At 43.2% G+C, this 27,317-nt stretch overlaps 1 protein-coding gene across 1 annotated transcript in view; it reads left to right on the top strand.

The window, feature by feature from the left end:
- Positions 1-1,628: 1,628 nt before the first annotated feature.
- The window catches only part of LOC123761412 (FAST kinase domain-containing protein 5, mitochondrial), a 61,389-nt gene continuing 35,700 nt past the window's right edge, over positions 1,629-27,317 (top strand). The window contains exons 1-3 of the mRNA XM_045747436.2: positions 1,629-1,859; positions 21,348-22,887; positions 23,091-23,215. Coding sequence (XP_045603392.1) covers positions 21,405-22,887; positions 23,091-23,215 — 1,608 coding nt within the window. The 5' untranslated portion in view covers positions 1,629-1,859; positions 21,348-21,404. The remainder of the gene's footprint in view (positions 1,860-21,347; positions 22,888-23,090; positions 23,216-27,317) is intronic.

Genomic DNA, 27,317 nt, shown 5'->3' with positions numbered 1-27,317 from the left:
GTGTAGAAGAAAGTAAGGCAGAACATGACGTATTGGTGGTAGAGGATAGCAAGGAAAATGAACTTTCTAGTAGTGTTAGCGGTCAACCTCCTGTAGTGACAAATGTGTTAACAAAGGTTAAAGTAAAACGGTATACAGAATTAAAAAAAATAGATATGAATAATTTACCTTTGGTGTTAGTAGCTGTTGTGCAAGTGATGAGAAAGCAAAAATGTTACAGTGTTGGGAGAGATTGTCTAAGAAACTCTCGTATCTCATGGAATGTGACGGACAGGGCAAAGGTAGTTTTATTATTAAACATGGATGAAAGTAGAGTGAGGATATTATCTTAGAACGTTAATGGGTTAAAAACTAGTGCGGTGGATGAACACTATTATACTCTTAGAGAGTACTATATTAACCTGAAATGTTAAATGGGATTCCTGTATTGTGATTTGTGTATTTGTACTCACTGAATTTGTGCGCCCCTTGAGGGACTTTTTTTTTTTTTTTTTTTTGAGATATATACAAGAGTTGTTACATTCTTGTACAGCCACTAGTACGCGTAGCGTTTCGGGCAAGTCCTTAATCCTATGGTCCCTGGAATACGATCCCCTGCCGCGAAGAATCGTTTTTTCATCCAAGTACACATTTTACTGTTGCGTTAAACAGAGGCTACAGTTAAGGAATTGCGCCCAGTAAATCCTCCCCGGCCAGGATACGAACCCATGACATAGCGCTCGCGGAACGCCAGGCGAGTGTCTTACCACTACACCACGGAGACTGCCGTAAATTCAGTTGACTTGAAATAGATGGGGATAGAAATAGCCTAAGCTACTCTTTGAGATGTATTTTTTTACTTGTCTCAATAAACATACTTGAACTTGAAAGAACATTATGAATTAGAGTGTCAACTTATTGATAACTATAGAAATAAGGAAATAAGTAGTGTACCGCATCAAATTGTTTGGATGTGTGATATAATGGTATGATAGATAGAATACTTAGGAGCTACAAGAATTTTGCCCCAATGAGTGTAACACTTATATGCTGTGCTTACTATATTAACCTGCAATGTTAAATGGGATTCTTGTATTGTGATTTGGTATTTGTACTCACTGAATTTGTGCACCCCTTGAGGCACTTGAAATAGGAGGGGGTAGAAATAGCCTAAGCTACTCAATCCCTTTAAGATGTATTTTTTTCTTGTTTCAATAAACATACTTGAACTTGAACTTGCTGTACAAGAATGTAAGAACTCTTGCATATATAAATAAAAAAAATAAGAGTCCAACTACTTAGGCTTGGGTAGAGCGACGGTCTCACTTCATGCAGGTTGGTGTTCAATACCCGACCGTCCAAGTGGTTGGGCACCATTCCTGCTCCCCCTCCCCCGCCCACCATTCTATCCTAAATCCTCATCCTGACCCCTTCCAAGTGCTATGTAGTCTTAATGGGTTGGCGCTTTCTCCCTGATAGTTCTCTTCCCTTCCCTTCTCTGATAAGAGTGCGCTCTGTTAACGAACACAGCAGTAAAAACAGTGCGCTAAACACTGTTAATGAAAGCAAGGACCATGAATTTATTCATCTTCTTAACTTATTGTCAACTTCTATTGTCTCGAATAGTGTCTGAGAAGACGAGAACAGCAGCGAACACAAGCCAGCGCACATGTATAGACGAAAGGGTTCGCGTATACAACCTTGTTAGTGAACAAACTTGTGTTTTTGTGTCTTGAACCGACGGTATACGAAACGTCAGTAGAGGACTTGAGCAGGGTCCGTAGTGGTGCAAGAAGCGACCACACAGTGCAGGGTGCTGTGTACTCCAGTGGTCCCCCTCGCCCATGTGCTCAGTGGGTCCCCAGAGTCTACTGTGCAAGGTACGAGTGTTATGGTGAACTGGACACTGTATCGAATGAAGGCCAGCCACTGTATGGTGCACATGGTGGCCCAAGTGTGGTGTTTATGGTGGCCCAAGTGTGGTGTTTATGGTAGCCCTGTTGTGGTGATTATGGTGGCCCAAGTGTCGTGTTTATGGTGGCCCTGTTGTGGTGATTATGGTGGCCCAGGTGTGGTGTTTATGGTGGCCCAAGTGTGGTGTTTATGGTGGCCCAAGTGTGGTGTTTATGGTGGCCCTGTTGTGGTGATTATGTGGTCCAAGTGTGGTGATTATGGTGGCCCAAGTGTGGTGTTTATGGTAGCCCTGTTGTGGTGATTATGTGGTCCAAGTGTGATGTTTATGGTGGCCCTGTTGTGATGATTATGGTGGCCCAAGTGTGGTGTTTATGGTGGCCCTGTTGTGGTGATTATGGTGGCCCAAGTGTGGTGTTTATGGTGGCCCTGTTGTGATGATTATGGTGGCCCTGTTGTGGTGATTATGGTGGCCCAAGTGTGGTGTTTATGGTGGCCCTGTTGTGATGATTATGGTGGCCCTGTTGTGGTGATTATGGTGGCCCTGTTGTGATGATTATGGTGGCCCTGTTGTGGTGATTATGGTGGCCCAAGTGTGATGTTTATGGTGGCCCTGTTGTGGTGATTATGTGGTCCAAGTGTGATGTTTATGGTGGCCCAAGTGTGGTGTTTATGGTGGCCCTGTTGTGATGATTATGGTGGCCCTGTTGTGGTGATTATGGTGGCCCAAGTGTGGTGTTTATGGTGGCCCAAGTGTGGTGTTTATGGTGGTCCTGTTGTGGTGATTATGGTGGCCCAAGTGTGGTGTTTATGGTGGCCCTGTTGTGATGATTATGGTGGCCCAGGTGTGGTGTTTATGGTGGCCCAGGTGTGGTGTTTATGGTGGCCCAGGTGTGGTGTTTATGGTGGCCCTTTTGTGATGATTATGGTGGCCCAAGTGTGGTGTTTATGGTGGCCCAAGTGTGGTGTTTATGGTGGCCCAGGTGTGGTGTTTATGGTGGCCCTGTTGTGATGATTATGGTGGCCCAAGTGTGGTGTTTATGGTGGCCCAAGTGTGGTGTTTATGGTGGCCCAAGTGTGGTGTTTATGGTGGCCCAAGTGTGGTGTTTATGGTGGCCCAAGTGTGGTGTTTATGGTGGCCCTGTTGTGGTGATTATGGTGGCTCAGGTGTGGTGTTTATGGTGGCCCAGGTGTGGTGTTTATGGTGGCCCAGGTGTGGTGTTTATGGTGGCCCTGTTGTGATGATTATGGTGGCCCAAGTGTGGTGTTTATGGTGGCCCAAGTGTGGTGTTTATGGTGGCCCAGGTGTGGTGTTTATGGTGGCCCTGTTGTGATGATTATGGTGGCCCAAGTGTGGTGTTTATGGTGGCCCTGTTGTGATGATTATGGTGGCCCAGGTGTGGTGTTTATGGTGGCCCAGGTGTGGTGTTTATGGTGGCCCAGGTGTGGTGTTTATGGTGGCCCAAGTGTGGTGTTTATGGTGGCCCTGTTGTGGTGATTATGGTGGCCCAGGTGTGGTGTTTATGGTGGCCCAGGTGTGGTGTTTATGGTGGCCCTGTTGTGATGATTATGGTGGCCCTGTTGTGGTGATTATGGTGGCCCAAGTGTGGTGTTTATGGTGGCCCAGGTGTGGTGTTTATGGTGGCCCTGTTGTGGTGATTATGGTGGCCCAGGTGTGGTGTTTATGGTGGCCCAGGTGTGGTGTTTATGGTGGCCCAAGTGTGGTGTTTATGGTGGCCCAAGTGTGGTGTTTATGGTGGCCCTGTTGTGGTGATTATGGTGGCCCAGGTGTGGTGTTTATGGTGGCCCAGGTGTGGTGTTTATGGTGGCCCTGTTGTGATGATTATGGTGGCCCAAGTGTGGTGTTTATGGTGGCCCAGGTGTGGTGTTTATGGTGGCCCTGTTGTGATGATTATGGTGGCCCAGGTGTGGTGTTTATGGTGGCCCAGGTGTGGTGTTTATGGTGGCCCAAGTGTGGTGTTTATGGTGGCCCAAGTGTGGTGTTTATGTTGGCCCTGTTGTGGTGATTATGGTGGCCCAGGTGTGGTGTTTATGGTGACCCTGTTGTGATGATTATGGTGGCCCAAGTGTGGTGTTTATGGTGGCCCAAGTGTGGTGTTTATGGTGGCCCAGGTGTGGTGTTTATGGTGGCCCTGTTGTGATGATTATGGTGGCCCAAGTGTGGTGTTTATGGTGGCCCAAGTGTGGTGTTTATGGTGGCCCAGGTGTGGTGTTTATGGTGGCCCTGTTGTGATGATTATGGTGGCCCAAGTGTGGTGATTATGGTGGCCCAGGTGTGGTGTTTATGGTGGCCCTGTTGTGATGATTATGGTGGCCCTGTTGTGATGATTATGGTGGCCCAGGTGTGGTGTTTATGGTGGCCCAAGTGTGGTGTTTATGGTGGTCCTGTTGTGATGATTATGGTGACCCAAGTGTGGTGTTTATGGTAATTACCTAAGTGTAATTACCTAAGTGTAGTTACAGGATGAGAGCTACGCTCGTGGTGTCCCGTCTTCCCAGCACTCTTTGTCATATAACGCTTTGAAACTACTGACGGTCTTGGCCTCCACCACCTTCTCACTTAACTTGTTCCAACCGTCTACCACTCTATTTGCGAAGGTGAATTTTCTTATATTTCTTCGGCATCTGTGTTTAGCTAGTTTAAATCTATGACCTCTTGTTCTTGAAATTCCAGGTCTCGGGAAGTCTTCCCTGTCGATTTTATCAATTCCTGTTACTATTTTGTATGTAGTGATCATATCACCTCTTTTTCTTCTGTCTTCTAGTTTTGGCATATTTAATGCTTCTAACCTCTCCTCGTAGCTCTTGCCCTTCAGTTCTGGGAGCCACTTAGTAGCATGTCTTTGCACCTTTTCCAGTTTGTTGATGTGCTTCTTAAGATATGGGCACCACACAACAGCTGCATATTCTAGCTTTGGCCTAACAAAAGTCATGAACAATTTCTTTAGTATATCGCCATCCATGTATTTAAATGCAATTCTGAAGTTAGAAAGCATAGCATAGGCTCCTTGCACAATATTCTTTATGTGGTCCTCAGGTGATAGTTTTCTATCTAGAACCACTCCTAGATCTCTTTCTTTATCAGAATTCTTTAAAGATTTCTCACATAATATATAGGTTGTGTGGGGTCTATGTTCTCCTATTCCACATTCCATAACATGACATTTATTAACATTAAATTCCATTTGCCAAGTGGTGCTCCATATACTTATTTTGTCCAGGTCTTCTTGAAGGGCATGACAGTCATCTAAATTTCTTATCCTTCCTATTATCTTAGCATCATCAGCAAACATGTTCATATAATTCTGTATACCAACTGGTAGATCATTTATGTACACAATAAACATCACTGGTGCAAGAACTGAACCCTGTGGTACTCCACTTGTGACATTTCTCCATTCCGATACATTGCCTCTGATTACTGCCCTCATTTTTCTATCAGTCAGAAAATTTTTCATCCATGATAGAAGCTTACCTGTCATCCCTCCAATATTTTCCAGTTTCCAGAACAACCTCTTATGTGGAACTCTGTCAAAAGCCTTTTTTAGGTCCAGATAGATGCAGTCAACCCAACCATCTCTTTCCTGTAATATCTCTGTGGCTCGATCATAGAAACTGAGTAAATTCGATACACAGGATCTTCCAGATCGAAAACCATACTGTCTGTCTGATATTATATCATTTCTCTCTAGGTGTTCTACCCATTTAGTTTTGATTAGTTTTTCCAATACTTTCACTATTACACTTGTCAATGATACAGGTCTATAATTGAGGGGGTCTTCCCTGCTGCCACTTTTGTAGATTGGAACTATGTTAGCCTGTTTCCACCCGTCTGCTACGATTCCTGTACACAGGGATGCCTGAAAGATCAGGTGAAGTGGAATGCTGAGCTCAGATGCACATTCTCTCAGAACCCATGGTGAAACGCCATCTGGGCCAGCTGCTTTGTTCTTACCGAGCTCCTTGAGCATTTTTTTCACTTCGTCTCTAGACACCTCTATGTGTTCTATGTTGTTCTCTGGAATTCTTATTGTATCTGGTTCCCTAAAGATTTCATTTTGTACAAACACACTTTGGAACTTTTCGTTTAGTGTTTCACACATTTCCTTTTCATCTTCCGTGAATCTATTTCCCATTTTCAACCTCTGAATATTATCCTTTACCTGCAATTTGTTGTTTATGAATTTATAGAATAGACCTGGTTCTGTTTTACATTTGTCCGCAATCCCTTTTTCAAAATTTCTTTCTGCCTCTCTCCTCACTGCCGTGTAGTTGTTTCTCGCATCTTTGTATCGCTGGTATGTTTGGGGGTTCGGCCTCTTCCTGTATTGATTCCATTTTTGTGTCTTTCGGTCTCTAGCCCTCTCGCAATTTCTATTGAACTATTTCTATTGAACCAATCCTGTTTCCTAGTTCTGCATCTCTGTTTTGGTATAAATTTTTTTGTGCCTTTATCATATATTTCACAAAACTTGCCATACATCTCATTCACTTCCTTGCCTAGCATCAAGTCTGTCCAATTATACTCACTAAAAAAATTTCTAAGGTCACCATAATGTCCTCTCCTGAAGTCTGGTTTTTCAACTGCTTCAACCTCCTTATTTTCTTCCAGCTTATAACGCATTGCATACTTTATTCCCAAAAAGACATGGTCACTTTTACCCAAGGGAGGAAGGTACTGAATGTCAAATATCTCTTCCTCCTTCCTGGTAAATATCAAATCTAGCATGGAGGGAACGTCCCCTTCCCTCATCCTCGTAGCTTGTTTAACATGTTGATACAAGAATGTTTCCAGGATGAGGTCTACAAATTTACAGGTCCAAAAATCTTCTGTTTTAGCTTCATATGCTTCCCAGTCTATGGATTTCAAGTTGAAGTCACCGACTATCAACAGTCGTGATCTATCGTTATCCGCTCTCGCTATAATCTCTCTCATTATTGTTATAAGACCTTCACGTTTACTATCTAGCTCCTCCTTTGACCATGTGCTGCTTGGCGGTGGACTATATGCATTTATCATCATTAGTTTATCATCCTCATAGCAGATCTCTAGTGCTATTATGTCAACTTCTTGTGGATTGGCAGTCATTATTTCCTTCACCTTTAGGTGTTCTTTTACCAGCACAGCAACGCCACCGCCTTTCCTAATTTTTCTGTCCCGTCTCCAAATTGAGTAGCCCCTTGGGAATATGACTTCATTTAAAATTACATCTTCAAGTTTTGTCTCCGTGAGTGCAACAATGTCTGGTGTCTGCAGCTGTATTACATCACTTAACTCCAGTATCTTCGATCTCACTCCATCTATGTTGGTGTATGCAATCTTCAGGAACTTGTTCCCCCTCTCCTTATTCTTCACTCCCCCTCTCTCTATTGATTTTGTTGGTTTGCCTTTATGTACCACTTTACTGGTTTGCCTACCCCTATCACTTTGTAGAAAAAAGAATTTATTTCTTCTTCATTCCTGCTCTCATTTAAATGTTTTGCCTCGGCGAGGTTCAGTTTCAGCTTCTCTCTATCTTCTTTTGAAAGATCTCGTTGGTGGCCCAAGTGTGGTGTTTATGGTGGCCCTGTTGTGATGATTATGGTGGCCCAAGTGTGGTGTTTATGGTGGCCCTGTTGTGGTGATTATGGTGGCCCAGGTGTGGTGTTTATGGTGGCCCAAGTGTGGTGTTTATGGTGGCCCTGTTGTGATGATTATGGTGGCCCTGTTGTGGTGATTATGGTGGCCCAAGTGTGGTGTTTATGGTGGCCCTGTTGTGGTGATTATGGTGGCCCAGGTGTGGTGTTTATGGTGGCCCAGGTGTGGTGTTTATGGTGGCCCTGTTGTGGTGATTATGGTGGCCCAGGTGTGGTGATTATGGTGGCCCAAGTGTGGTGTTTATGGTGGCCCTGTTGTGGTGATTATGGTGGCCCAAGTGTGGTGTTTATGGTGGCCCAAGTGTGGTGTTTATGGTGGCCCAAGTGTGGTGATTATGGTGGCCCAAGTGTGGTGTTTATGGTGGCCCTGTTGTGGTGTTTATGGTGGCCCTGTTGTGGTGATTATGGTGGCCCTGTTGTGGTGATTATGGTGGCCCAAGTGTGGTGATTATGGTGGCCCAAGTGTGGTGTTTATGGTGGCCCAAGTGTGGTGATTATGGTGGCCCAAGTGTGGTGTTTATGGTGGCCCAAGTGTGGTGTTTATGGTGGCCCAAGTGTGGTGTTTATGGTACTCGCCTAATTGTGCTTGCGGGGGTTGAGCTCTGGCTCTTTGGTCCCGCCTCTCAACCGTCAATCAACTGGTGTACAGATTCCTGAGCCTAATAGGCTCTATCATATCTACACTTGAAACTGTGTATGGAGTCAGCCTCCACCACATTACTTCCTAATGCATTCCATTTGTCAACCACTCTGACACTAAAAAAAGTTCTTTATAATATCTCTGTGGCTCATTTGAGAACTCAGTTTCCACCTGTGTCCCCTAGTGTGTGTGCCCCTTGTGTTAAATAGCCTGTCTTTATCTACCCTATCAATTCCCTTGAAAATCTTGAATGTGGTGATCATGTCCTGCCTAACTCTTCTGTCTTCCAGCAAAGTGAGGTTTAATTCCCGTAGTCTCTCCTCGTAGCTCATGCGTCTCGGCTCGGCTCCTAGTCTGGTGGCAAACCTTTGAATCTTTTCCAGTTTGGTCTTATCGTTGACTAGATATAGACTCCATGCTGGGGGCTGCATACTCCAGGATTGGCCTGACATATGTGGTATACAAAGTTCTGAATAATTCCTTACACAAGTTTCTGAATGCCATTCTTATGTTGGCCAGCCTGGGATATGCCGCTGATGTTATCCTCTTGATATGGGGACAAGGGGACAGGTCTGGCGTGATGTCAACCCCCAAATCTTTTTCTCTCTCTGACTTTTGAAGAATTTCATCTCCCAGATGATACCTAGTATCTGGCCTCCTGCTCCCTATGCCAATCTTCATTACATTACATTTGCTTGGGTTGAACTCTAACAACCATTTGTTTGACCATTCCTTCAGCTTGTCTAGGTCTTCTTGAAGCCTCAAGCAGTCCTCCTCTGTCTTAATCCTTTTCATAATTTTGGCATCGTCAGCAAACATTGAGAGAAATGAATCTATACCCTCTGGGAGATCATTTACATATATCAGAAACAAGATAGGACCGAGTACAGAGCCCTGTGGGACTCCACTGGTGACTTCATGCCAATCTGAGGTCTCACCCCTCACATAAGAACATAAGAATAAAGGTAACTGCAGAAGGCCTATTGGCCCATACGAGGCAGCTCCTATCTATAACCCCCCAATCCCACTCATATACTTGTTCAACTCGCGCTTGAAACAATTGAGGGGCCCCACCTCCACCACGTTAGGCGGTAATTGGTTCCACAAATCAACAACCCTGTTACCAAACCAGTATTTACCCAAGTCTTTCCTAAATCTAAACCTATCCAATTTATACCCATTGTTTCGTGTTCTGTCTTGTGTTGATTCTTTTAATACCCTATTAATATCTCCTTTGGTATGTCCATTCATCCACTTGTAAACCTTTATCATGTCATCCCTAACTCTTCGCCTTTCCAGTGAATGCAATTTAAGCTTTGTTAATCTTTCTTCATATGAAAGATTTCTAATTTGGGGAATTAACTTAGTCATCCTACGCTGGACACGTTCAAGTGAATTTATATCCATTCTTTAGTACGGAGACCAAAACTGAACTGCATAATCAAAATGGGGCCTAACCAGAGCAAGATATAGCTGAAGAACCACACCAGGTGTCTTGTTACTAACGCTTCGATTAATAAGTCCCAGTGTCCTATTTGCCTTATTACGAACATTCATGCATTGATCCTTTTGTTTTAAATTCTTATCATAACTCCCAGATCCCTTTCGCAATTTGACTTTGCAATCTCAACACCATCTAGCTCGTATCTTGTAACTCTATCATCATTACCTAGCCTCAAAACTTTGCATTTATCAGCATTAAACTGCATCTGCCAATCCTTTGACCATTTCAAAACCCTATTTAGATCAACTTGAAGTGATAGCGAGTCTTCTTCCGTGTTAATTTCCCTGCCGATTTTTGTATCATCGGCAAATTTTCAAATGTTGTTACTCAAACCTGAATCTAAATCATTGATATATATTATAAACAACAGCGGTCCCAGGACAGAGCCCTGAGTACTTATAACATTTTCCCACTCTGACAACCCCATTTATACTAACTCTCTATTTCCTTTGTAATAGCCATGCTCTAATCCAACTTAATATAGCACCTCCAATACCATGAGCCTCTATTTTTTTAATCAGTCTTTCATGTGGCACTGTATCAAAAGCTTTGCTTAAGTCAAGGTACACAACATCACAATTCTTACCACTATCAACTGCCTTAACTATGCTGAAATAAAAAGATAGCAAATTTATTAAACATGAACGGCCATTTGTAAAACCATGTTGCGACTCATTTATTTGTGTTTTTCAAGATGAAGACGAATTTTATTTGCAATTATCGATTCAAGTAACTTTCCCACAATAGACGTTAGGCTAATTGGTCGATAGTTTGACGCAAGTGATCTATCTCCTTTCTTAAAAATTGGTATCACATTAGCAACTTTCCATAATTCTGGCACTCTGCCTAACTCTATTGATTTATTAAATATGGTAGACAGTGGCTCGGAAAGCTCCTCTTTGCATTCTTTAAGCACCCTGGCAAACACTTCATCCGGCCCTGGGGATTTGTTTGGTTTGAGTTTTAACTACTTGTTTAATTACATCCTCCCTGGTAACTGCTAAACTAGTCAACCTGTCCTCGTCCCCACCCACATATACTTGTTTGGCTGAAGGCATACAGTATTGTTAAGTTCCTCTTTAGTAAATACAGATATAAAATATTTATTAAAAATACTACTCGTCTCTTCATCATTATCTGTTATTTGACCTGTCTCAGTTTTTAATAACCGTAACTTACCGTAACTCTCTGCTTCCTATTGCTTAGGTACTCCCTTATCCACTGGAGCACCTTACCAGCTACACCTGCCTGTCTCCAGCTTATGTACCAGCCTCTTATGTGGTATTGTGTCAAAGGCTTTCCAACAAGCCAAGAAAATGCAGTCCGCCCAGCCTTCCTTTCTTCCTTAACCCTTAACATGCTCGGGGTCTAATATCTTGCTATCCGCACAGGCGCATGTCATTTTGAAAAAAAAAAAAATTTTTTTTTTTTGCTAATCTGTTAAGTTCTGTTCACTGATCACGGGAAAAATAAAAAAAAAATTCTATTGTACTTACTTTTGTTGCAATAGAGCCGAGAAGCTCGGTGATGACGTCACAATCTGCATGTTCGCTCATGCAGTACACGCCCGGGAGGTGTTGCGCGCGGTCCTCAAATAGCCAGAGTTGCCACAAATATATTTTCGCGCTATTTATTTACAATGTCTAAGCGCATTTTATCTAATTTTTTTTCACTAATTGTGTTTCAAATACTGTTTGAACATATTTTGTATCAATAATTGTTGCATATTTGAGTCACAATCTGCATGTTCGCTCATGCAGTACACGCCCGGGAGGTGTTGCGCGCGGTCCTCAAATATCCAGAGTTGCCACAAATATATTTTCGCGCTATTTATTTACAATGTCTAAGCGCATTTTATCTAATTTTTTTTCACTAATTGTGTTTCAAATACTGTTTGAACATATTTTGTATCAATAATTGTTGCATATTTGAGTATACACAGGCGCACACAAATGTTTTCAATTACGGCAATATAATATGTCATTACAGTCTATTATATTGTATGTTCTGCTTATATTTGTATATATTTACACACACGCACACGCTATCTGCTTATATGTTTACATATTTACACACTCGCACACGCTATACACACTTTGAAGCACACTTAGAAGATTTCTAGACTGTGGTAGTCATTGAAGCAGTCGACAGCACATAATGGGATACCACACGTTTCACACCATGTTTGCACAAGCTTCCGTTTCTTGTCTCTACGTGTCGTTGTTTTACACACCAAGCAATCACGTTGGGCTATTGCACGCTTCACACCAGGTGGCAAATACTTAAGTTTGTGTGCTAAGAAGCCTTCAGTGTGAGGGAGGCGTGGAGTACCAGCATGCTGCAACAGTGGGTTTATGATGGGCCGCTGAATACCTGGGACATCTTTTGCAAACTTTCCTAATAACTGTATTGCAGCATCAAATACAAAGTCACGGAAAGTGGGCTTACGTCCAGTTCTCACAAGGTACATGTTGAAACAGTTCAGCATGCTCATGTCCACAAGATGGAAGAACACTTTTTTCGTCCACCTACATGTCTTCCGCACACACTCTGCAGTGCCAATCATCATGTCTGATTTATCAATCAACCGCATGTTGATATTATAGTCTAAAACACAGTCTGGCTTATATAGTGGTGCGTTTGTTTTATGGCTCACTTTCCCACTGTTCACCATTGTTCCATCATGAATTGTTGTCAACAAGTTCACCTCTCTTTTGTCTTTCCACCGAACTGACAGAATGTTATCACTTTTCCTTCTCTGACACTCACCAACTGCAATGTCGTTGTCAAACACAGGCATTTCCCTTCGTTGTGGCTTTACTGTACCAACCAATCCGGTTCTATTTTCTAGCAAGAACCGAGCTAGCAAGGGACTTGTATAGTAATTATCTGTGTATAAAATGTGTCCCTTGTTCATCCACGGAGCCATGATGGTCTTCACTACACTCCCCGAGAATCCATGTTCGTTGTTACCGGGAATGTCTACATCACTAGCCGAGTACAGAATCATGTGTAACACGTATCCTGTCTCACAATCACAAAGAACAAAAAATTTCAGGCCAAATCGGTTTCGTTTTGAGGGAATGTACTGTTTGAATGGAACACGTCCCTTGAAAAGTATGAGAGATTCATCAACCACCAGCTTCTGTGCTGGTACGTAAAAATCTCTGAATTTTCCAATAACATCGTTCATGTAGTGCCTCACTCGCCACAGTCTATCATCAGGTGTTCGGTCCTGAACACTTCCAAAATGTAGACACCTGAGGAGTATCTGAAACCTGTCTCGTGACATATATTTCCCGAATAAAGGTGTTGGTATTGTCTTGTCCTTGCTCCAATAGTCATTTATTGCATGTTTGTGACAGTGCTTCATCAACAAACAGAGTGCCAAAAACACATACATTTCCGCCACTGTGGTATTTTTCCAACGCTGCAGTCGTGAAAATTCTGTGATTTCCCTCTCAATCGGGTAAGCAGCATGCAGGTTCGTTTGGTGTACAATGTATTCCATGAGTGGTTCATCATAGAATGCTGTAAAATATTCCATCTCAGCCATGTCCTCACCTTGATTAGGGAAAAGGTTTGTAATCCCTACATCTTTATCGTCAAAGTGAGGAATATTAGGAATAAAATCGTCACCATCACTCCACTCAAGTACACCAGGCGTCCTGCGAGATGCAGAGGAAAGACGGCGAGGAAGCGATGCATACCGGCGACCAGGAGCTGAATACCGTCTGCGAGAAGCACGGCGGCTACGTGCACGTGAGGTGGGTGCACGTGAGGTGGGTGCACGTGAACACGAGGGTCTTGGTCCCTCATGTGGTGCCATGCGGTGGCGCTTGGCCGGGCGAGATGCTGCTGACGCGACAATTTCTCGCCCAGTTACACCACTGGTACCAGCCACAGGCTCAATAAAACTTTGATCTGAGTCACTAAACCCAGAAAAGGAGTCACCTCCCTCTGACTCGTCACCCTCAAACAGAAAATATCCACAGGAACTGTGAGGTCGTGGTAGAATTGGGGTAGAAAATGGGCGAGGAGGCATGGGAGAGCGTATAGGCCTCGCCATGGCATGGCGGTCATTCTCACTTTCACTACTGCTGCTACTATCACCCGACAACTGTGTATAATCCTCATCGTTGTCTGAATCGTCAAACACACTTTCTTCACCTTCAGAGAATAATTCGTGGGCTATTTGCTCTGGGGTGAGGGACTGAGTGGAGCGTGCCCGTGAGGCATTTGACCGTGCGCTCGCCATGGTGACTCTCGCTAAACTGAGGCCTCCCATGCCATCGGATCGTGAGCTGGATTTTTTTCAAAATGGCCGCTGTTTACTAGAGCCCCTGGGCAGCGTATGGGACCCCCAGCTACACCACGGGCCATTCAAATCGTGCGCGGTACCCATACACTTCATATGAAGTGAAGCGCAGTTGACTGGTAAAACGATTTACACTTCATATGAAGTGATGCGCACTTTAAGGGTTAATCTTTGTCACCTGGTCGTAGAATTCTATTAAGCCAGTCAGGCAAGATTTACCCTCCCTGAATCCATGTTGGCAATTTGTCACGAAGTCCCTTCTCTCCAGATGTGTTACTAGGTTTTTTTTCACGATCTTCTATATCACCTTGCATGGTATACAAGTCAAGGACACTGGCCTGTATTTCAGTGCATCTTGCCTGTCTCCCTTTTGGTATATTGGGACCACATTCGCTGTCTTCCATATTTCTGGTAGGTCTCCCGTCTCCAGTGACCTACTATACACTATGGAGAGTGGCAAGCAAAGTGCCTCTGCACACTCTTTCAGTACCCATGGTGAAATCCTGTCTGGACCAACAGTTTTTTTAACATCCAGATCCAGCAGGTGTGTCTTGACTTCCTCACTCGTAATTTCGAACCCCTTCCAAGGCCGCCTGGTTTACTTCCCTTTCTCCTAGCACAGTGACCTCACCTTGTTCTATTGTGAAGACCTTCTGGAACCTCTTGTTGAGTTCTTCACACACCTCTTTGTCATTCTCTGTATACCTGTCCTCGCCTGTTCTAAGTTTCAATACCTGTTCTTTCACTGTTGTTTTCCTCCTGATGTGACTATGGAGTAGCTTTGGTTCGGTCTTGGCTTTGTTTACTATATCATTTTCATAATTTTTCTCTGCTTCTCTTCTCACCCTAACATACTCATTCCTGGTTCTCTGGTATCTCTCTCAGCTTTCTGGTTTTCTGTTATTCCAGAAGTTCCTCCACGCCCTTTTGTTCAGTCCCTTTGCTTTCATACATGCCCTATTATACCATGGATTCTTCTGTTACTTCTCGGATTTTTCCCTTTGGGACGGGATAAACATGTTTACTGCCTCCTGACACATTTGGGTGACGTAGTCCATCATATCTTGTACAGACTTAGCTCTGAGGTCTGTGTCCCAAGGTATTTCCCTTAGGAAACGTCTCATGAACAAATCCACAAGGGCCGTGACGAGGATTCGAACCTGCGTCCGGGAGCATCCCAGACACTGCCTTAATCGACTGAGCTACGACAGGGTAAAAGAGTTGAAACCGAAGTTCTACTGAACTTACTGGATCCCGTAGCCTCTCCGAGGCACAAACCAGGGTTTTACACAACTCCCCCTTGCACCCGAGCTATGTCAATAGGCAGTTCTCCCTCTTCGCCCTTACATCATTATACACAGAAATCACACTAACGTGATGCATCAAATGAACAAATCCACAAGGGCCGTGACGAGGATTTGAACCTGAGTCCGGGAGCATTCCAGACACTGCCTTAATCGACTGCGCTACGACAGAGTAAAAGAGTTGAAACCGAAGTTCTATTGAGCTTGCTGGATCCCGTAGCCTCTCCTAGGCACAAACCAGGGTTTTACACAACTCCCCCCTGCATCCAAGCTATGTCAATAGGATAGTAAGTTCAGTAAGTCCAGTAAGTTCCGTAGAACTTCGGTTTCAACTCTTTTTACCCTGTCGTAGCTCAGTCGATTAAGGCAGTGTCTGGGATGCTCCCGGACGCAGGTTCGTATCCTTGTCACGGCCCTTGTGGATTTGTTCATTTGATGCATCACGTTAGTGTCATCTCTGTGTGTAATGATGTAAGGGCGAAGAGGGAGAACGGCCTATTGACATAGCTCGGGTGCAGGGGGGAGTTGTGTAAAACCCTGGTTTGTGCCTCGAAGAGGCTATGGGATCCAGTAAGTTCAGTAAAACTTCGGTTTCAACTCTTTTACCCTGTCGTAGCTCAGTCGATTAAAGCAGTGTCTGGGATGCTCCCGGACGCAGGTTCGAATCCTCGTCACGGCCCTTGTGGATTTGTTCATTTGATGCATCATGCTAGTGTGATCTCTGTGTGTAAACGTCTCATCTCCTCATAGTTCCCCTTTCGGTATGCCAGCCTTTTGTTTCCTAGTTCTTTTTTTGGGGAGATACTTCCTAGCTCTACCAGGTACTCAAAGTTTAATACACTGTGGTCACTCATTCCCAAAGGTGCTTCCATCTTAACTTAGGATAAATAACTTAGCTTAGCTTAGCTTAAATAACTTAACTTAGGATAAATATCAGATCGTCGAACATGGCTGGTTCATCTTTCATTCTTGTTGGTTCCTTGATGTGCTGGCTTAGAAAGTGTCTTGTTGCCACATCCAGCAGCTTGGCTCTCCGTGTTTCTGGTCCTCCATGCGGATCTCTGTTCTCCCAGTCTATTTTCCCGTGGTTGAGGTCTCTGATGATTAGTAGTCCAGATCCATTCCTGCTGGCAACAGAAGCTGCTCTCTCTATTATGTTAATGGTGGCCATGTTGTTTCTATCATATTCCTGTCTGGGTCTTCTGTCATTTGGTGGTGAATTATATATGACTACGACTATAATTTTTTGTCCTCCAGTTATGGTACCTGCTATGTAGTCACTGAAACCCTCACAGCCCTGAATAACCATCTCCTCAAAGTCTCAGCCCTTTCATACCAGCAGAGCTACACCACCACCGCCTCTTCCTTCTCTCTCTTTCCTCATAATATAATATTCCTGTGGGAACACTGCATTTGTTATGGTTTTCGTTAGCTTTGTTTCTGTGAGTGCTATTATGTCTGGGTTTTCCTCTAGTACCCATTCTCCAGGCTCATTTCCTTTAGTTGTAACTCCATCTATGTTAGTGTACATTGCCCTGAGGCTCACTTTCTTCTATCCCTTCTCAAATCGCCTCCTTGGTGAGTGTTCTGCTGGTGGTGAAAGCTGTTCCATGCGTGTGAGGATTTGTGAGGTGGATAACAGGGTCTCAGAGGATACTGGGGTGAGGGGCGGGGGGACAGGGAGGGTATGGGATAAACGGGGAGGGAGGACCAGAAGGAAACGGGGGGAGGCGGGACATGTGGTGAAGTGGTAAAGTACTCGCCCAGCAATTCATGAACATTTTGGCCTGGATTCGTAACCTGGCCAAGGAGGATTTACTGGGCGCAAATCCTTAACTGTAGCCTTTGTTCACCCAGGCGGTGAATGAGTACCTGGTGGTTAAACAATTTGGCGGGTCGTATTCTGGGAAAAATTAGGACTTGCTCGAAATGCATGTTTGTGGATTTACAAGAATGTAAGAACCTCTAGGCCTAGTGTGGTACTGTTTTGGGAAGTTTCATCAGTGGGCAATAGGCATCTTTGAAAAGTGCTGTTTTTCATAAATACAGTACAGTACAGTAACTTGAAAACCAACTGAATTATGAAGCGTTATCTAAAAATTTATAATTAATTTTGATGGGAACAGGTAGCTTGTGTATATATACTTGTTATGCTTATATTGAGATCCCTCCTAGGTCAAAGTACTGACCCATCGTGGGATGCAACCCACACAACAGTTGCCTAACTCTCGGGTACCTATTTACTGCTAGCTGAAGAGAGGCATTGGGTGAAAGGAAATTATTCTAACTATTTCTGTCCAACTCAAGAATCGAATCCAGGAGTGTGGATTGTGAGTTAAGAATGTTGCCAACTACCACAATATCTGCTAGATTTTAAAAACCTTCCTAATCAAATTCAGCCTAATATAATCCGGAATATCTCAACCTATCCTAAGCTAAGCTAAGCTTAGCTAAACTAAACTTAACTAAGCTAACAAAGCCTAACTTAATGATGTCTATGGTTTTGACAGCTGGATAATGAGCTTTGTCAAAATTCCTATTTATAGTTTGACTTCCCCATGTCCATGTAGTGTAGATTTGTAGAGCTTCTTAAAGTTGGCAATGACTTTCTGGTCCATGGGTTGGAGGAGTGGAGTGGTGTTGGGATGAAGAAACTTGGTGATGAACTGATTTTCGGGAAACAAATCATCTTGCATCTGTGGAGGATGTGCAGGAGCATTATCGAGCACAAGCAAGGCCTTGAGTGGTAACTGCTTCTCTTCAAGATACTTCCTCACTGAGGGGCCAAAAACATCATTGACCCCATTCACTGAAGAATATCCGCGTGACCCAGGATTTCTTATTGGACCTCCACATCACATTCAGTCGCATCTTGTGCACTTTGCATGCCATGAACACTTGTGGATTTTCTGAGTGGTAGACGAGCAGCAGCTTGACCTTACAATCGCCACTTGCATTGGCGCAGAGCACGAGGGTAAGCTGATCATTCATTGGTTTGTAGCCAAGCAAAGATTGTTCCTCTTGTGTGATGTAGGTCCTCTTCGTCATTTTCTTCCAAAACAGGCCAGTCTCATCACAATTAAAAACTTGTTGGGGCAAGAACTCCTCTAGCAAGAAATTCCTGGAACTCTGGTACAAATTTCTCGGCAGCAGCTTTTTCAGAGCTGGCAGCCTCCCCCATGTCGCACAACACTGTGTATACTGCTTCTCTTCCTAAATTTCTCAAACCATCCACGACTCTCCTTAAATATCTCCTCATCTTCAGACGACGCACCTGGTGTCTTCCTGACAAGGTCTACATACAGCTTCTTTGCCTTAGCACAAACAAGAGCTTCAGAGACACTGTAATCACCATGTGATTACCTTTCATTCATCCAGACCAGCAGTAGCTTTTCAACCTCTTCTAGGATTTTTGGACATTTCTTAGTTACCTTGGTAACTCCTTTAGCCACTTCAAGCTTCTTAAAAATTCTTCCTTTCTCTTCAAAATGGTGCAAATTGTTGATGAGGACCTGACATACTCCCTGGCGAGATCAGTCACATGGACACCACGCTTGTAGTTTGCTATAATTTCCTTCCTAAAATCCACAGTAATTGTGTCTTTCTTTCTCTTGACAACACTATCTTTAGCAAGCGGCTTCTTTGGCGACATCGTGCGTTACAAATTGTAGTGACAATACCACAAAAAATTGAAAGAAAAGCACAAATAAATGCAAAGGGATGCTTGTCCTGCACGATACAACAACACTGTCGTCGGAGGCGTCCGAGAATTTGTGAGAACCAGCGAGAACACTAGGAAGCACCATGTGGTTTCGCTCGTTAATTGAGCGAAAGCTCCTCAGTCGAGACAAATTTTTGGCGAGTGGCTCGCTCGTTAATCGAAATGCTCGTAGATAGAGCCGCTCGTCACTCGAGGTTCCACTGTATAATCTTTATAAACATAAAGTCCATGCACTTACAGTACTGCCCTTTATGGCCAATATGTAATTTTTATTTGTTAATTATGCATGGGCCTACTGAATATATCAACCCATCCTCCTGTTTAGATAGTACTGTACTTTCTGGGGGGAGCCCCGTCGACTCCCCGGAGCTTTACCGGCTGATATGCTAATGTCAGACTTTGGCATCAGTCATGTGTATGGAGTTCTAGGGCCTACCGGGGACCACGAGCCAAAACCTGGCCCCCTCAGAGAGGCAAGGGGAGCAATGGCCTATAGAAACCCCCGTGTGGTTGGAAGCATTCTAAGTCTGCCATCGACCGGGTCAAGCATCCAGAAAGGTAAGCATTCCAAAACAAACCCCTATTCTGGTGAAAATTGCTACCTAAAGCCGAACTAGTGGATAGAACTCTTCAACAGAAAACAAGGAAACTAGTATGACGTCATACGTCACCGCGCCGCTGTTTGAGCAGCTCCCCCCTTCCCGGGAGGGGGAAGGGGGAGCCCCAGACCTCCCACGCCGGCTATCCACCCATCAGTTCTGAGGCTGGATGTCAAAACACGCGAAAAACGCCGACCGGAGGGAGGGAGGGTTGCCGGGAAGCCATGGGTTCCATGGGTTTATAACCCTGTGGGTGAAAAAGCATCTCCTGTTCTCAATCCTACATTGTGTCTTCTTCACTATACGTGCAGTTTGCATGAAAGTTTTTCCTCCCGATGACTGCACGAGTGGTGATGTTGATAGATGTGGCACTTTCGGTGGCACATCAATGTTCAGAATTTAGCGGAGGTTGGAAGTTATTGATGTCTTCTGTTTGTGTGAGGATAATGAGAAAAATAAACATATGAGTAGAAATGGACTTTGGATGGTAAAGATGAAGGGGTGGTATCCATATATTGCTGTTTTATGAAAAGTGGGGATTAGTCAAGAAACAGATTGTGAGTACAGTATGTATGTATGGGCATTAGTCACAATTCAGATAAGTTAGGGTAGATTAATGTAGGGAGTTAGAGTACATTAAGTAACATGGCGTTAATGTGTATACGGTTAGGTTAGATTAGGTTGGGGTTGGTTAGGTTAGGTTTGGTTGGGGGTAGGGTCTGTTAAGTTTGGTTGGGGAAGGTTAGTTGAAGAAAGGTTGTTATGTTGTATTTCAGATTTTTACATTTGGGATGTGATTACAGTACATCGGTATTCTTTGACGTGCCAGTAATACTCGTGTTGAATATCTGGGATTGGTTGGAGGATGTGTCGTGGGAGAATGTGCTTTATATGATTTTTCAGTCAAAGGGCCAGGTTGTTGGGAAGTTTGTACAGCTGAGGATTTCTTACTCCTGGAGCTGGTGGTTGGGGTTTGTGGCAAATCAGCCTGGGGAGTGACTTTGGTAAAGCATACTAAGGAGTTATTTAGGAGTTTTTCCATCATCAGTTCAAACGATGTGTATCCGACAATGGTAGTTGTGTTTGGGAGGATGTCATTGTCTGTAGATGTCGATGGAATGTCTTGTGGGTCAACCTCGGGGATGGGTCGAGTTACTCGTGTAAAGAATTTAGTTGGAAGTCGGTCCAGCATCTTTTCTAGTGCATTTTCAATGCGAGTGACGAGTTTCAACAAGATCGGGATTCGGTTGTACATTTTGTGGGAGGGGATTGGTATCTGTGAGTGTAGGATTGTCAGTAACAGACATATCAGGTACTGTACTTCTATAGGTGCTCACTGTTGTTCCCTCTGGTGGGTTTGGGTGTTTGTCCCTAAGAGGGCAGCCTCTTGTGGGGGTGCACTACCCTGAGTGGCTCACAGGTCATTAACTCCTCTGCAAGGCTTGGAGGTTGGGGGCTGTCAAGGTGCTTCTTTGTTTAGGGGGTAGCACAGGAGTTAACATGCACATTTTACAGTGCTCAACTTATATCCTTCGTATGTATGGTGCAACTAACAAAGAAATTAGCCTTTCATTAAAAAAAAAAAGACTGGTTCACTTCACTCAGTTAAGTATGTGAACCTTTTTCACCATTGAGTTTGTTTGTTCTTGTAATACTATACTATATGACATCTTTATGCTTCTTACCTCTTTGTTTTTTTCTTCTGTTTTCCAGAACTGTGAACATCAGTAGAGCAGTTTTGGTTTTATTCTAAGACTTTCTTCAAGCAAAATGTGTGCACAGAGGCTATGGCCAACGGTACAAGCCCTTGGGAGAGGCTTGATCAATAACAGGACAGAGATCATCCAGCAAAGTGTAAAGGCTTATAATGTACAGAATTTTAACAGCAGTCACCTTAGCCAGGGGCACCAACAGAGCCATGTTCCTGGCCATGATCGTTTCTCAACGACACAACGGGTCACTCACGCTGCAAGGGGATCATTCAACAAAGTTATTGCTAGATCTCTGCATTCGGGAACAGTATTTTATGTTAAAGAATTTTGTGACTCTGAAAATGAGCATGCACATGCTATTTTGCGCTCATTACCTGCTTACCATGCTACTACAGTAGCAGGGGACAATATATTAAATCACTCATTCTATCAGCATGCAGTTCAACTCTCAGACTCAGAATGGGCAAGATGCAGTGCTGAGGAAGTAGCAAATGGATTTATTGCCATGTCCCAGCTCTGTCGTCACCATCCTATGGACTTGGAGGACTCGAAACACTCGGGACTTTGTGCTACACTTAGTAGCAAATTGACACACATAAGTGACAACCAGCTGCTAATGGTACTGTCTGCTTTGTCCCTCTGGCCTCCAACCAGTGCAACGACTACCCCAAATTTTGTGGCATTGTGGAATGCCTTGGACAAGGCTTGCACCGAACGTATGCGACAGTGGGACATGGGACTGATGTTTCTGGTGGCTGACCATTGGTTTACATTGCGGCTCTCCAGAATATCTATGTACAATGTGAAAATGACTAAAGTTTTGGGAAAAAGAGTGACTTCAATGGCCCCTGCCCAGTTGGTGCAGTATCTATTTTATGCTAACTTGAGTAGAAAATTGGAACCATTTATAATTAAGCGAGAAATAGAAAAACGCCTTAATGAAGTGCTGGAACAAATTTCAGTAGAGGAGCTTGGCGTGATTGCAATGGGCTTCTTTAAAACTCAGACTTTTCTTCAAAGTGAGGAACTCTTAAAAGCCATTGTAAAGAAAACTAAGGAAAATTTAGAATTTGTATCTGATGCATCTCTGTGTGCCATTTTGAAATTATTACGAAAGAGTATTCCTGTTACACAGTGGCAGTTGCTGCACAGTCTACTGGATTTCCTTCAGCCACATCTTGATAGACTCAACAACATGTGTCTCCTTCAAGTTGCACTACTGGGAAGTGATCTTCTTGTCTTTCATCCTCAAGTCATTGACACTATTGCTGTTAAATTTGCAAGTGATATAAAGGTACTAAGATTAAAAGATATAGAGAGAATAACTTTTGTACTGATGTTGTATAACTGTGTGCCCCCTAGCCAGCCTGACATTTTTGGCCTGATTGCGGAGGAATTGAGGCGTCCAGAGAGAGTGTTTGAAATTAACCACTATCCAAAGTGTTTTGTGTCATGTGTAGTGTACCTAGCAACGATGGGATTGTTTTCCCAAGACCTTATCTCTGCTGCCCTTCAACCGTCCATGCTAAATCTCTTGAGTAGTAAGTTCATCTAATATCTGTCATTTTTTGCAATATTGTACTGTATTGTCTTGAATAATGGAACAATTATTGTGTGCTTGTTTTTCCTAGATTTGTACCTCTTTCTGGGTGTTGGTAATTAGCTCAATATTCAAATTTCTGAAGATTAAATTTATATAATGCATGCAGTTTATACACTATAATCATTTTTGCTTCTTTTCTAGTGAATCGGAATTATATTGGTATGGGCCGTGAGGTCAATGAGCTTGACTGGGCTCTGGATATTGAGGGTCCTCCAAATTATCGAGGATATAGACTTGCGCCTGAAATGAGAACTCACTTGACAAAGGTAATGAATTTGCTCATAATAAATTTTTTTTTTTTTGTATAGGATATTTCATAGTTGATTACAACTCATATTGATATACAGCAAGTACTGGATTCATTGGAATGCTTGATTAACTGAACTGTTGTGCAGAACATACATGCATCATCATACCCCATCTCCCATTTTCATGGGGAGATTAGCAAAAAAAAAAGAAGAGGTAAGTAATATAATAAATGGTTATAGATATTAAATGATAAAGTATTAAAAATGTTACTGTAAGAGCTTGGTTATTCTAATTTTGGTAATCCCAATGAAATTGTGTTCATTGTTTTAGAGTAAACTGTGGGAGTACCTCGGTAAACTGCAGAAATAAGAGGGTAAATGGCAGGAATAACCAGGTAAACTGCAGGAGTATCTGCATTTTAGTATAAACAAATTAAAATGCAGACAATGTGGCTGATTATCACACACTATTGTGGCTGAAGATATGATGACTAAGCCACATATCAGAAAATGAAGGAACGGTGAAGTTTGTCTGTTCTGGACCATTGTGGTCCATGTCTTTTCTTTCATCTGCTTATTTTATTTTACTGTGTCCCTGTTTGTCCATTATGGTCCATTTTTTTATCATTATGGTCCAGGATGGACCAAAGCATTATTGTTCCTTCATTTTTTTGTGTGTTGTTTGCTCATCAAAAAATTTCAAATGTGTAATTTTTTTGGGGGGAGCCGCTTGTGGCTTCCTAAAGCTACTAGCTCTGATAGTGTGCAAACTTCTGGTGCCATCAGTAGCAGAGTTCTTTTAGGCCTACCGGGGATTATGAGCCAGAACCTGGTACTCTCAAAAGAAGTGCAAGGAGCGGTGGCACTTTCAATAAAATTGTTATGAATCTATACATGTCTGCCACCACCAGAGAAGCACCCAGAAAGTCAGGGAACCAAAACAGATTAATAGTACTGCTGGCTATAATCTAGACTGCAGCCTCGAAAAAATGCCAATAGAACCAGGGCAAGGAGAGTCTCGTCCTGGGATAGTACATGAGTCTTGGATTGTTTACACAACACTTTGACCCAATTATCACAGTAAGAAGGTTATTGCGAGTAACCAAACTCATTTATGGGCTCACTATAGTCTGTGCTACGTGGCCATTTCGTTCCGAGTAGATACAGTAAATCGAAAACATCATCATCATCTGCACAACCTTGTGGTTGGGGAGTTTAGATTCTGTGATGCATTAGGGTGTGTACTAGTTTACATGGCATGCCGGTCGCACCCTTTGTAGCCAAGTTAATCCTTTAAGCTACATTTGGTGCTTGTTCTTCCAGTGAACATTCCTAGTACCTGAGTGTCCAGCTTGGTTAGCTGCCTTCAGGTGCTGGTAATTCCACTGCAAGCTGCTGCGTCGCCTGTCATGGACTGACCCGTCAAGCATGCTCTCATTGCGTGCATGTTTAACCCTTAGTCCACACAATACATATATAGGTGATTTGAGTAACATTACCGATACCACACAATACATTAATGTCTGTGCTGTGCTGAGTTTATTGTGAAATTCCCCTGTGCGCATGAAATAAAGTGTTCCCTAAAATTCTGTTTCTTCGTAAAATGATAAATTCCCTTCCCTGAACATGTCTATGTAAAAATAAATATCAAATTCCACTTACTTTGGCTGTGGGGACGTGGACAAGTTGTGCTGTGACGTCATCAGAGGCTGGTCGCCCGTGCGTGACAAGCCCAGACACGATCACGCGGGCCATCCAAGCACTGGGTGTTGCCACAAATATATTTTCAATTATTTGTTCTATGTATTTCCAATGCATTTTTTTTGTTTTTTTATCGTATATGATGCATGTGTGTGTCCTTTACAATATGTATACAGTAGAACGTTCATAATGTTCCATGGAATTGTGATACATGTGTCAGTAATGTGTCCACAATAAATGTATATTGTCGCAATATTACTTGTTAAAAATTCACTAAAATTACAACATGTACAGTTTCACACACTATTTACACAGTAACACACTGTATTACACACTCAGTACTTCGGAAGTGAGTAATAATCAATGAAGTAGTCCATGGTACACAGCACGACTTCGCTATTGTTGCACCAGGCACAGATAGATTTTCGCCACCTGTTTCTTCATTCTGTGTGCTTGCAAATAACGCACTCACGTACACCCTTGGCATTAGTACCTGTAGGGGGTATGTAGTCAAGCTTGTAAAACGTAAGGTAGTCTTGAAACGATTAGAACAGGAAAAGATCAATTTGTAAGGTAGTCGTGAAAAGATCGCTTTGTAAAGTCCCACACAGGAAGAGATTCAGCCAGCCTCAAAGGGTGTCCGTCAGTCTGGAAGAGATTCAGTTATTCTTGAAAATATCTATGGGAAACACCACCATGGAAGCCGCTAACACTGTTCATCTATGCTACTTGTTTCAGATGCATCATCACTGAACCCAGAAAATGATTCATCTATGTATCATCTAAATAAATTGGAGATAGCAAAGGTGGGCAAGGGTGGCGCTCAGTGAATACGCTCACTGTATCGTCCTCATAGGTGCTGTATCACTTGCATCTGACCTTTGTGTTAGGTTTTTATTGTGCCTAGGTTCACCAATATTATGACCCTTATGTTTTTCAAACAATAAGGTTTGAATTTCACCGACAGCGAGCAGTCTTTCAACACCGCATTGGACAGATGTTTGGGAGCCAGAGGTGCGTGTGCCACCCATAGTTGCTCACTCAGTACTAACTCAGCCAGCAGCCCTAGGGCATTCTGGGAATTTTTCCAAAATGGCTGCCTCTCACTGGAGGTCCTAAGAGTCCATTTCGTACACAACCAACCTCGCACACGTTTAGAATGGATACAAAAAAATTAAAAAGAGTTTTCTTGGTTGGAGCAGTTTCCCGCTGACCGAGAATATTCAGTTGGCGCAGTTAAGTGGTTAATAGCTGTTTTCTGGGGGGGAGGAGCCCCTTCGGCTCCCCAGAGCTTACTAGGATGATATGCTAATGTTGGACTTTGGCATCAGTCATGTGTATGGAGTTCAATGGGCTTACTGGGGACCACGAGCCAGAACCTGACCCCCCTCAGAGAGGTATGGGGAGCAATGGCCTATAGAAACCCCCATGTGATGGGAAGCATTCTATGTCTGCCAATGACCGGGTCAGGAACCCAGAAAGGTAAGCATCCTAAAACAAAATATTGCTACTAAAAGCCGAACAAGTGGATAGAACTCCCTTAACACTTTCGCGCTCTCGGCGTTTAGAAAAAAATCATACCCTATGCGCTTTCGGCGGTTCGCGCGCCTACGCAGTAAGACCGAAAAAGTGTACACTCTTTTGACTGTCCTGACAATAATTGAAGGCGCACGTATTTAAATTTGGTATCACTGTGTTCGCAATAAAATTGTCTATAAGAACATACCTATAAAATGCCGCCAAAGCATAAGGACTATCAACACCAAATAAAAAACTATTCAGATCACTCGCCGAGAGCGCCAAACAGCAACAAAATGTTTCCACTCTCTTAATGGTTGCGAAGCCTACAGTTGTCCTACATCGCTAACTGTGGTATCATTGGAATCGCAATAAAATTCTCTACACGGACATATGCATATAAATATAGATTCAATGTCGTAGCCCACCCAAAACAGTGTGGGAAGTGGCTGAAGTGTTACCCGCGGCGGCATATCGGCGAAACTCGCTTTGAAAAGTGTATATTCAATTCACTGTCCTGACTTTATTTGTCGATGTATGTATTTCATTTTTGTACCAATGTGCTCGCAATAGAATGTTCTATAAGAACATAAGTATTAAAGGTCACATAAGGATGCGTTCGACCGGCAACATATATAAAAACTACATCGATTATACTCGTCGTGTCAATAATACAATTGTTTTACCACGATGATTCACTGCCACGACGTTCTCTTTAATAAGCTGTTCGGCTATTAGAGAAAACGTAAATTTCATGGCAAACATTTGTAAACTATTCCCAAGTTGATCGGATAATAAATGGATTTTATACAAATATTTTTTCTCGTGACTCCCGAGAGGGGCACGGGTGCGGTGTGATTAATAATATTGGTGACAACGATGGTCTGCTCGGATGCGTGAA

Source organism: Procambarus clarkii, chromosome 7 (genome assembly GCF_040958095.1).
Source record: "Procambarus clarkii isolate CNS0578487 chromosome 7, FALCON_Pclarkii_2.0, whole genome shotgun sequence".
Classification (NCBI taxonomy): Eukaryota; Metazoa; Arthropoda; class Malacostraca; order Decapoda; family Cambaridae; genus Procambarus; species Procambarus clarkii.
Note: the sequence above shows the minus strand (reverse complement) of the source record. Positions and strands in the feature narration are given on the sequence as shown.